Source organism: Brachyistius frenatus, unplaced genomic scaffold (assembly GCF_029030835.1).
Source record: "Brachyistius frenatus isolate BFR_SWC_R1_liver_20210118 unplaced genomic scaffold, ASM2903083v1 Contig_82, whole genome shotgun sequence".
NCBI lineage: Eukaryota > Metazoa > Chordata > Actinopteri > Embiotocidae > Brachyistius > Brachyistius frenatus.
Window position 1 is genome coordinate 1780001 of NW_027210681.1, and position 12500 is coordinate 1792500.

A 12500-nucleotide genomic window follows, 5' to 3' on the forward strand; every position below is an offset into this window, starting at 1 on the left:
TATTATTATGCTGGTAAGAACACGTCAGCTGAAACACGAGCGGAGAAGTTTAGTCTGACTCCTCAGGTGTCAATCAAACGCATCCAGAGTCCCGCCCACCTCCCTCTCTCTGTTTAACAACCCTGCGGCCCATAGGTGGGACTTCAGACGGACTTATGACTCCAAAAATACTCAGATTCACTCCAGTTAAATAATGATGCGTTCAGGGGAGCTCAGGAAATATGTTCCGTATGTTTTCAAAGAGCAAAACACAAAAGACTGAATCAAAGTTTTACTCCGTAAACTGACGATGAACGACGAAGTCGTTTCATCTTCTCCAACATGTCGTCCGCGATGACCTCACAGGAATGTCTTTGTGAGGCGGCGTGTCCGTGTGAAATTCACCGCTGCACCGACAACCGGTTTGAACCCTGAACGCAGCACCAGCGGCTGCAGCAGGGCGAAGAAGCGGAGCAAGAAGAGCGCGGCATGAATGGTGCGTTTGGTTCTTCGGCGGGGGCCGCCCTGAGGGGCCGAGCCACGAGGAGGCCGGCTGACGGTGGGGGGGAGGGGTGGGGAGGAGGGGGGTGGGGAGCCGGCAGCAGCGGGACAGACCGGCTCTGTCATGTACAGAAAATAAAAGAACCCTAAAACCCAAACCCAGCTGCTCCATCTGCTGCCTGTTTACCCCGACCCCTGACCCCCGACCTCCGACCCGCTGAAGCTGCTTCTAGTTCTTCGTGGTATCTGACTCCACTGACTGGTTCCTGCTGGTCAACTTTCTGTAAACATTTTCAAACATACTGAAAAAATACTTTTTAAAAATACCACAAATAAAAGGTGTTTTTTTTCTGCTTCTATTTTGAAGGTTTGGTCATATTTTTAAATGAAGCATGCAAATTAGAAACCTGGTTTAGATGACGGACAGCCTGCTGATCGGATCCTCGCTGGACACTGAAATATGATTTTAGCTCTGAAGTTTGAAGATAATTTAACAATTTTGCTTAAAAATAACAGAACGACTCTTAAAATCGACTTTAAAACGGATTTAGATCCTCGTCTGGTCTGCGTGACCTTTGCCCTACTTCAGTCTCACCTGAGAGCTAAGTGTGACGCTGTGTTTTGTAGAAGGTCAAAGGTCGTGTATGGATTTTTGATATAAGGACTAATGTGTCTTTGTGCTGCGGTGACCTTTGACCCCTCCCTCTGACATCCTGATGGTGAAACGGGGGCGTTTTATAGCTCCTTGTGTGTCACTCGCGGTTAAACGGTTGCACGATTATTTGTTCCAGGTATTGTCTCTGCGCTCTGATCTTTGACCTTTGACCCCCCCCCCCCACCCCCAACGATGTTTCTCTTGTGTGGAGGCTGGAAACTGCAGGAAGTGAAGCTCCTTCTTCCAAACCGGCAGTGTTTCCTGCAGGCTGTGTGTGTGTGTGTGTGTGTGTGTGTGTGTGTGTGTGTGTGTGTGTGTGTGTGTGTGTGTGTGTGTGTGTGTGTGTGTGTGTGTTGATGGACAGCCGGATCAAACAGGAAGTGCTGGCAGGACTCAGACAGGAAGAACATCTCCACAACAGAGTCTAATATTAGAGCTGAGGTTTCTCTCAGGATGTTTGGATGTCACTCACACACACACACACACACACACACACACACACACACACACACACACACACACACACACACACACACACACACACACAGCTCTGTGTGTGAGGATGAATTAGATCTCACATGATGTCGTGGTTCTGTTTCTTAGTTTCAGCATCTGGAGGTCCGACATGTTTGTTCTAGAAAACATTCTTCATCTTCATCACCATGTGACTTTTACCTGCCGACGTCTCAGGTGTTACAGAGTTTTACAGCTCCATTAGTTTGTTTAAGAGATTTATAAAGAGAGTAATGAATCACGTGCAACATTTACACAGAAATGTTTCTGAGAAAAATCTGCAGAAACTATAAATCTGACATTTCACGTATTTATGAGGATGAATGTCGTGTTTTTGTCTGTTTCCACCTCAGCTGGACGTAAATACGTTTTTAACGTGTCTCTGAATAACTGTTTCACGTATATAAACACGCATGTTAGAAAAAGTTCGGTCTAACTTGCAGCTTGTCGTTTGTGTTCATTTCTAAAAAATGATGGTTTTGGTTTCATTTTGCAGTTTTTGTTTGCGAACGCTTTAAAGAAGTTTGTTTGACTTCACTACGTCCTGTTGTCATCACCTGAGTGGGCGTCGGCTCCTTCTCTGGACTGTGATTGGTTGGTTTGGTAGGTCGCTGCCTCTATATCATCTCTATCATGACGGTTTGACTTGCAGTTATTTTCCTCTCTGGAAATAAATTCATATTTCAGCATTTTTATGTATATTTGTAAGATTTGGTCATCGTTAGATCTTCTCTCTCTGTGCTGCTGAGGCTCATTGTTTCACCTTTTCCGGTTAATTTTTCTTCTTCTGTTGTTTACTGAGCGACGACACGCTGTCTCGACTTCCTGTCAGAACCGTTGTTCGGTTTGATCCGGACTGAGAAACACCTCTTCTGGTGTATTTTACCCCAAAAAATTTAAATACATTCGCTTTACAAAAGTCTGCAAGCAAACAAGGTCGGTATGAAAGCAGCCTGAAGTTTGTTTGACGTCATGATTTAGTAAAAACCTCTAGAGGCCTTTTTTTTTTTTTTTTTAATTTTAAGTTTTCATGCATTTAGAAATTTAACCCGTTTTCATGTGGACAAAAACAACAACATCTCAAAATGTCATCCAGCAGCTGCAGAGTATAAAAACCTCCTCCATAGTTTCACAGTTTGACTCATTGTTACTGGTAATGAACCGTGAAGATAAAACCAGAATCATCCAGTGGAACAAAACAGAACTGAAACGCACTGAAGAACAGAATTTACATGAAGAACATGAAGTTGGTTTAAAGCTGGTCAAATATTCACTTTACCATATTTACTAGAAGTCAGAAAGGAAGAATATCAGGATTTAAACACTTGAAGCAGGTTTTTAGAGGCTCAGTAACAGTTTGCCCTTTTATTCCTCACTTTTATAAAACTTTTTCTGAAATTTTATATCAAACAAATACAAATAAAAAGAAGAAATTACAAATAAAAATAATTAAACTTGACAGAAAAAGTTTTTCACCATTGAACTTATAAAAAGTTTTTTATTTTGCAGCTCAAATATCAGAATTATCTTAAAAATCTCTTCATCTTGATATTTATCTGCTTTATATTCATATTAAAACTCATTTTTCAGAACAAACAGATGATCTTTCAGTCAGGTTTAATGTTCAGTGTGAGCCCACACCTTCTCTCCTCCCGTTTCTCCCTCCGCCCCGCCCCTTATGCTAATGAGCACATGACATCACCTCTGAAAGCGAGGCACGCGATTGGCCGCTGGGAGGAGCGGCTGCCCCCGGCATGCGGCCCCTCCCCCCTCCGCTCGGCCTCCCGTCTGAAAGGTGTTTTCAGTGTCTGAGAGCTGCTGCTGCTCAGCGGAGGACAAACCCACGCTTTCATTCTCCACCTCCTCTTCTTCCTCCTCTTCATCGGGCTGCTCCGGACGGCTCTCCCCTGCGTGGCTGGTCGTGTGTTCGGGTGGAGGATGGGAGGGTTCCCGAGGGAGGGAAGGTGTGAACACTGAGGACTCTGACAGATGGATGAAGGAGGAACAGAAGCACGATGCTGCCTCCACCTTGAGTCTGCTGAGCCAGCGATTCCTGCTGAAACACAGACAGACAGACAGACAGAGAGACAGACAGAGAGACAGACAGAGAGACAAACAGACAGAGGAACTCTGCAGCTCTTGTCCTCTCAGGAACTAGAAGAAGGATTCTTCCTCTTGAAGCTGGGACGGATTATTTCTGCTGTCTTTTAAAAACTTGAGTGTTTGTTTCTCGTCCCGGACGTCTTCCTGTTGGACCCGTGGACGACTCATCAGGACTTGTGTGGTTACCTGGGAGACGGGACATTTCTCTGAGGACGTCCCCCCCCTCTATGTCTCTGTGGATTAGTCTCTGAATCTCCCCTCAGCGTCCTTCTGTCATGGAGCTCCAGAGCGCCACCAGCGGGCTCCCCGGGCCCCTCTCATCCGGGCCCCTCTCTCCCGGGCCCCTCTCTCCCGGGCCCCTCTCATCCGGGCCCCTCTCTCCCAGGCCCCTCTCTCCCGGGCCCCTTTCCCCCATCTCGGACTTCGGCGGCCCCTTGTCCCCGTCCTACGGCGGGCCCGGCCCATCCCACGCCACCAGTCCCGGCCGGGGACCGAGCCCGAGCCCCAATCTCAGCCCCATCAGGGGGCCCAGCCCCGGCCCCGGGTTCAACTACAACCAGCTGGAGGGGCGCTTCAAACAGCTGCAAGGTAAGACGGAGGCCCCGCCGGGTTCTGGTTCTAGTTCTGGTTGTAGTTCTAGTTCCGGTTCTGGTTCTGGGATTTAGTTTCTTCCTCATTTACATTCTCGCACCAGAAGGAGTGAAACAGGAGACGAGTTTGTTCCTAGAAACACTTCAGAACCGCAAAGTGAAACTGAAAGAAGAGACAAACAAACTTCAGACAAACTGAATACTTTTATATTTATTTGTCTAAAGATGATAAATGAACTCGTGTAGAAGTTTAATTCCTTTGGAAGTTTTGTCGGTCACAGTTTGACTTCCTGTTGAACCTCTGCGGTGTTAAACGGTGAAATCAGGCCGATGCTTTAACACCGACCTGCTGCTGCCTTGCTGAAGGGCAGCGGACAGCTGAGCTGCTCCCACATTCTCTCAGGTGTGTGTGATGTGTGGAGGGAGGAAGGCTCTCCTCCTCCTCTTCCTCAGCGGGGGGGGGGGTGTAGGACAGCTCAGGAATGTTTTCACGTTGTCATGCTTCAGTGAATGAGTGAGTTATTAATGTCGGACACTGATTCACCAACATGCTTCACTTATTAATCAGCATCACATCGACGTCAGAGAATCTGAACGTTGCTTTTCAGGTAAATTAACTGTTTTCTTAAATTAATGCTCCAGAATTATTCTGACTTTTCACTTTCTCTTGATTTTCATTATTAAACCTCAATCACAATCAGTTTTACTCCATTAAAAAGTCATTAAAACACTTTCTGACTGTCAAGTTTACTTCTAAACATTTAACATAATGTTAAAATTAAATTAAATGTAATTTTTTTTAAGTCTTTAAGAGCTGTATGAAGTCTAAAGATGAAGGTAAAGAAGTGAAGGTTTAAAACCTCCTGGTGCTGCCCGATAGTTTAAAAATACTAAATATATATCAATCAGACTTATATCTGATCTAAGTTTTACTTTGAAATTTGCTTTTTAAATGCCTGCAGCTTCCTGTAAACCTCCTGGATTAAAGCTCTAATATTCTAAAAAAGCTTTTCCAGTAAAGTTCAGATCATTTTCAGTGTAAAATTAGCAGCCTGAGTTTATCTGAAGGCTGATGGAGCCTCTTTATAACCGCATCGACCCGCTGAAACCTTCAGGCTCCTTTTAAAGAAGCTTCGGTCTCCAGGCCGGGTGAAGGAGGTCCGATGGGCTGTTACAAAAGAACTGATTTCACTTTTAAAAAGAGAAAATAATCCGTCCTGAGATTAGAAGGTAAAAGGAAATATACTGAATGCCTTCTGAAATTAATAAATTATTAAAAAAATTATTAAAAAAAACCCGTTTTATCTCTCATCAGGGAGAAAATAATCCTCCATAGAAATATGTCTTCAACGTACATGACGTAAACACCATCTTTAAACTTTCCTCTTTTGCTCCATACGAGCTGCAACCAGAGAGACGGCACTTCAAACAACCAAAAACTGGACCAGATTTAAATATCCATCTTCCTCAGAGTCGTCCTGTTGTGCAGCGGCGCGGCGCTCCTCAGATGTTTGGACGTCCGCTTCGGTCCAACACCGTCTGAGATTCGTCTTAAATGTAAAACAGCGACTCTTTTGCTTGAACGTCATTTTGGGGAACAGAAAGAAGTCGCCGGGAGTTAAATCCAGCGAGGAGGAGCTACGATTGTGCCGTGTTGTCATGTTGGAGAACCCCGTTGCCATGGCGCCACAGTTCAGGTGGTTCGCAGCGAATGTTTTTACCCTCAGAAGGTCCCGGTGGAACTCGGTGTTCACAGTCTGACTCTGGGGGACGAACTGACGGTGACACAAAGAAAACCCAGCTGGTGTCTCCTGACCTGACGCGTCTTCTTCTCCGGTCTAGGACGATGAAGCTCCGCCCCTCTTGAAATGTGATGTCATCAGAACAGCTCGCCCGGCTCGTCGCTTCATCGCCGTCTGACTTTCTGAAGACTTTCAAGAGTCACTGTTGAACATTTACAGAGTTTGATGCACAAAACCCCCCAAAAACAGCCCCGATTCTGTCGTGGAAATCACTGCATGGGCTCAGGAACACTCGGCTGTTAACGGGTGTGTCTGATGTTGATCAAGGCGACACTTTGAATATTTCCTCGTGAATGTCGTTGCTTCCTGCTGCTCCGTGTGCGTCACCGTGCTGCGTTCAGGAACTCTCCGAACTCATTGATCGACCACTTTCTGTAAACCTGGTTTGTTATAAATTTGCCTTAAATTGTGTCTCGATGAGCTTCAGCTTGAATCTCGGGCAGGTTGACCTGACGGAAGGTTTTTATGGATGTTTACAGCAGCCGTTGTTGTTTGCGAAGGAGAAAATACACATTTCTGATTCTATGATGATTTATTTTTTCTTGTTTATCACTTCAATCAGACATTTTTCTTCCTCTGTGACCTGGAAGTCTTTTTTTATGCTGCATTTCTATCTAGATTCAGTTTTGAGTTTACGTCCTGCTGAGGTGTATTTTTATTCTTGAACACCTTTCAAAACTTTCAGGAAAAGTTCTCTTGGACGTCCAACCTCTACATGAAGTTGTTAAAAGTCTTTTTAAGGTCAGGTTTTTATCTCCAGTTTGAACAAATCAACCTCAAATCAATGAGAAACAGATAAACAGGAAGTGTTGAGAGGATATGAGCTTGGAGCAGCCGAGCGCCGGTTCGATTCCCGGCGGGTTAATGAATGTGGATGCTGTCAGTGATTATCGCCCTGCAGAGATGTGAGGGGGGAGGAGCCTGAAGGGTCATCACATGACCTGCTGAACTGCCTCATGGGAGGTTTTTACAGACAGCAGCGGTCTGTTAGAGGCCGACTGACAGGGAGAGAAACGCTCGACGCTTTAACTTTTATAAAAAATGTATTAAAAAAACTCGTAAAACACAAGTTTTAAGACGTGAAGCTGCTCAGAGGCACGTCGGCAGAAAACAGATCGGTGGATAAGCAGAGGGAATGATGGGTAGATTGATAGATGGATATATAAATGATGTTTAATTCAGACAAACTGAGGTCAAATTTCAGACCTGAAGCATCACAAACACCCTGTATCTGATCCAAGACCACCTGCCAATCAATAGAAGCCTCCAATCCTTTGTTTTGAAATCCAAAGTGGGCGGTGCTTACAGGCTTCATGTCATTAATATGAATTTAGGTGTGAAACCGATCGGCCCCGCCTCCTTTCACATCCAACTGCATGGACACACAAAACAAGGCCCATCACCCCCCCTCTGTGTTCCCACCATGCCCCTCTCCTCCTCTGTTGTCCCGAGCCAGCCAATCACAGCAGAGGATTAACGGAGGAGGTAAGGGGTGGGTGGGTGGGGAGGGGTGTCTTACATCCAAACCTCATAGTCAGCCCTCCTTAAAGAGAAAGAAAACACCTCGTCCTCCTCATCCATGTTTCATGAGCTTCTGCAGGGTGTCTATCATCCACCCCCTGCCCCCACTCCCCCACCCACCCACCCTCCACCCTCTTAGGGAAATTAAAGGAAGCTTCAGCCGTCTGATCAAATTCACACAAAGGCGGGAGGAGACATGGATGCTCCTCCTCCTCCTCCATCATCCTCCGTCGTTGGTGTTCAGTTCAGAAAGATAAACTCCGAATCCTTTTTAGCTTGAAGTCTCCTGATTTCAACATGTTTATTAAATATCTATAAGATGCTCGTTAACATTAAAATGTTAAAAAAAAAACATAAAACGTCACTTTAATACGATGTCTTCTTTAATTTCCAGTGTTTTAGTTACTCTAGTTTCTACGCGCAGCTGTTGCTATCATTGTTGTGTGTGGTTACCACGGTTACGGTCTCATCCTTTTTGTTTGCTCGTTGGCATGCGGCGTCCACGTGACTCAGCAGGAAAAACGGCAGGCGGATGCTGCGTTCAAATGCGGTCATATTTATAGTCCACGTGAACGGTGTCCTTAAACTGCTAGCCTCCGTGGCTTCTAGACGCCCTCAACGTTGCCCAGCAACAGTATTTTTTACTACTTGAACGCAAGCTCTGAACGTCTTCCTCTCGCTCCGTTTTCAGATGATTGTAAATTAATTCAGTTTCTTAACGTCGGATAAACATCAGAAACAGAAACAGGAAGTCGCTGAACGGAAGAAGCTTCTTATTATCAGGTCAAACCGATCGATCGGAGATTATTGACTCGCTGATCGAGAGCGACTGATTATTCATAATTCTTATTTTTGTAAGGAAGTTAAAACTGAGTATGTTTTTGTAAAAGAGTTCAACGTCTCTGAATGTTGTTTTTACTGTTGCGGGAACTTTTTCTTCTTTTGTATCACGTGTTGAAACCAGAACATTTTCTCAGAAAGTCTGGAAGCTCATTGTGTCGCGTTTCCTGGTTGACGTTCTTTTGATTTGCCTTCGTGAAACTTCCTGAAACGCTGAGTCGACGAGGAAGCGCTGGTGTTTCATCAGCGTGTTGGAGGCGACACCAGGAAGAGGTTTCAGACGGTCTGAGGGAAAGTTCTCTGCTTTGACACACGCAGATCTGCAGGATGAAAGGAGCTCTTTGATGGGAACGCCCCACTGAGCATGCTCACAACAGCACAGAGAGGGGGGCGGGGCTTATGTGTGTGCCCAGAGAGAGAAAACAACACGATGGAGTTAAAGCTAAAAATAAACGATAAAGTGTGATAAGTGTGTCTTAAAAAAGAAGTTCACTCAAACCGCTGAGATCAGATCAGTTTATTGCTGCAGTTCAGATGTTTTTATTTAATAAACTGCTAAAAAAGCAGCTTAACGATTTTTCTGATCATTATTTTCTATCTTAATTTAAATTATTTTTAAACTGTAGAAGACTTTCTGCAGGTCTTGAAAGGTCTTAAATATAGTTTTATCTAAATATAGTCTTATATAGCGTTTTACTCAAAACTTTGTCACTGCTGACGTTTGAAAAATTGCGCCACCATTAAAAAAAACAAACAGTAAATAAGGTTTTAGTGGAAACGGGCCTTTATTAGATAACGATGCGTCTGTTTCATTATCACCGCGGTGACACTCGCTTCGTCTCATCGCTGAGGAATGCAAGTTAGGCTGCAGACGCTGAAGTTAACACGCTCGCTGTAATGAAGAGACGCTGATTTACTTCCTGACAGATCTTTAATGACATCTGTGGTTTGACCTGAGTTTGTGTGTGTGTGTGTGTGTGTGTGTGTGTGTGTGTGTGTGTGTGTGTGTGTCACAGTTTGACACAAATCCAGAGATCATTGCATCACACATTGTGCTGAAATGTCCTGAGGAAACAACAGGACAAAGACTCTCCTCACAGCTGCAGAAGCTGCCTGAGAATTCGCACGTTTTTCGGATTGTTCAGTGTCGCGGTGATCCAGTGATATTTGTCTGTACGTGAATCAGCACATCGCAAACAGGAGCTGATTACGGCTAATTCTGCATATTTTTAATAGACGTTGAACTTTAATATAAGGCTAATAAGGTCTCCATGGTAACAGGACGGGAAATGGGAGTTGAAAAACCCTTGAATATTTCGCCATTTCTTCCGAGTTTGACTGACTTCACCTTCTGAGTTTGGATTAGGATTAACTTGAACTGAACTCGGATTGATCCTGATCCGAGTGACGCACCTGCAGCCTGAGTGAATCTTATCTTTGATAAGCATTTCTGCAACTGCCGGACTCGTCAGTTTGTGTTGCCAGTAAAATGTCAGCAGTATTTGTGCGCTGCAGCTCAGAGCTCAGCCGCTGTTGTTCAGAAACTTCTGCAGTTCCTGGTCTCTCTCTTTAAATCAGACATTTCATCACAGCTTCAGCCTGAAAACAAACACTGGATGTGACTGACACATTGGTGAGAACAGAAAGAGAAAGAAAAGGAGGCCGACTTCTGAATGAATTCGGAGACGAGCTGCAGCGTGTTCCATTAAATCATCTCGCTGTGTGAACATTCACGTTTTAGTCTTTTTATTAACGCTTAACAGAAGGTCCCGGTGGAACTCGGTGTTGACAGTCTGACTCTAGGGGACGAATTCGGTCTTGAACAGTGAAGCTCCGCCCCTCTTGAAACATGATGTCATCAGAACGCCTCGCCCGGCTTGTCGCTTCATCGCCGTTAGACTTTCTGAAGACTTTCAAGAGTCTGTTGAGCATTTACAGCATTTTTTGACGCACACAAAAAAGCAGCCCTGATTCTGTTGTGGAAATCACTGCATGGGCTCAGGAACACACTGGCGGTTGAAGAATGTGTCTTTAATGAGTGAGCGTCTTCTTGCATCATCAAACATCCTGTTAGTTGGAAGCTCACCAGCTCTTATTTAGTCGTTGTGACGTGTAGATATTTTCTGAAAGTGACCCAGATAATTTGACCCGAGTCAGCAGGACGTACGGCGGCAGTCGGTTGAACCGGCCGCTCATCAGTCAGTCAGTGTGTTCGGCTCTCAATAGTCCTCTTGTTCTTCATCCTGGCTGGCAACACACTGACTCGGTGTGTGTGTGTGTCCCATTCACTTCCATTCATTTAGACGCTCATGTTTCCGGCCGGAGCAGAGGTCAGTGATTGGATGACAGGCTCGGTGTTGTGTCCTGTGATTGGCTGCCAGCCTCCCTGTGATGCTCCTCTTTTCTTTCAGGGAATGGTTCTCTGTCGTCCTCTCCGCAGATCCACTCTGACGTTCGTCTCCACTCTTTAACAGGATCAGATTTTATTTTTAGGAAACCTGTGATGCAGGTTTTTCTCTTCTTATGACTGTGAAACATTGAAATGTGTCCGCTGGCAGAATGATTGTTTATCATGTCTGAGGATTCATTCAGCAGCTTCAGTGTTTACAGCTGTTATATTCAGTCAAATAGTATTCCTTATTTATGCAGCACATTTAAACAGCTTATTTCAGACAGATGAAAACACATCAGAAAGAATATAAAGAAATTAGACCATAATAATAAAATATAAACAAATCCAAAGACAAAACTTTAAAGAAATTATAAGCAATAATAAGCCAAAAAAAGAGCTGAAGGGATGCATGAGCTGAACAGATGGAGTCTATGGCGACAGTCCCTAGTGGTCCTCAGTGGTACTACTGATGGAGATAGCCCCTAGTGGTCCTCAGTGGTACTACACTCTAAGACGTGAAGACTACGAACAGTTTGATCTTGTGGTTCTTGTGGTGTGGAGTTAAATTTAAACATTAAATAAAGTTGGGACTCAAACAGTCGATTGATTATAGCTTGATTGATTATCTGTCACGTGCAGCAGCTCCAGCTCTGCTCTCTGTGAACGTGAACACCATCGAGGTGTTTTCCTCCTGCAGACTCAGTAACCGCTTCGTCCTCAGGGACACCAGGAATGCTGCAATCCTGGAATTACCCAACTGGAAGTGTGTATTGTGATAAGGTTATGTGATCCTGTGTGTGTGTGTGTGTGTGTGTGTGTGTGTGTGTGTGTGTGTGTGTGTGTGTGTGTGTGTGTGTGTGTGTGTGTGTGTGTGTGTGTGTGTGTGTGTGTGTGTGTGTGTGTGTGTGTGTGTGTGTGTGTGTGTGTGTGTGTGTGTGTGTGTGTGTGTGTGAGTGTGTGTGTGTGTGTGTGTGTGTGTGTGTGTGTGTGTGTGTGTGTGTGTGTCCCATAGTGAATAGTTGGATGTGGAAAGAGAACAGACCTGAATGGAGGTCTGATGTGTGTCAGAGACTCTGAGTCTGTTAGTGGAAACACATGTTAAGATGTGTTGAACGCTCCACAGTCGAAGATCTTCCTCCCCCTCTCCCTCCTCTTCCTCAGACAACATTATAAGACATTTTATTCATGTTTTCCAAACTTTTGTTAAAAACATTTTTGGGGCATTTTATTCGTGGTTTTTCAGTAAAACTTTTTTACGGTCATTTCATAGCGTTTTAGTTATTTCTTTTTACATTTTAATTAATTTTTTTTTCAAACATTTCGCTCATGTTTATTTGGCCATTTAAAAAAATTAATAATTTTTTGACATTTAATTCATGTTTTTCAGAAATTGCTTGGACACTTAGTAAAAGAAAATTGACATTTAACTAACATTTATTAATGTTTTTTTGAAATACAAATTTTGGGCAATTAATTGTTAGTTTTCAGATAATTTTCTGACATTTGAATAATAAGTCTGGCATTTAATTAACTGTTTTCAAACATCATTCATGTTTTTCTTTTGCCTTTTTAACAAAAAAAAAATTGGGCGTCGTGGTTTTCAG

At 44.1% G+C, this 12500-nt stretch overlaps 1 protein-coding gene across 5 annotated transcripts in view; it reads left to right on the plus strand.

Annotated features, from left to right (window-relative positions):
- LOC138627169 (spectrin beta chain, non-erythrocytic 1-like) overlaps nucleotides 1-12500 on the plus strand; it is an 88805-nt gene that overhangs the window by 33092 nt on the left and 43213 nt on the right. Inside the window, exons 1-2 of one of the 5 annotated variants that reach the window (XM_069709320.1) lie at nucleotides 3547-4091; nucleotides 4137-4339. The exons of 2 other annotated variants lie outside the window; for them this stretch is intronic. In XM_069709320.1, the coding sequence (XP_069565421.1) occupies nucleotides 4027-4091; nucleotides 4137-4339 (268 nt within the window). In that variant the 5' untranslated portion in view covers nucleotides 3547-4026. Of the gene's footprint in view, nucleotides 1-3545; nucleotides 4340-12500 lie in introns of those variants that run through there. 2 more of the 5 variants (XM_069709318.1, XM_069709319.1) reach the window with 2 other exon arrangements.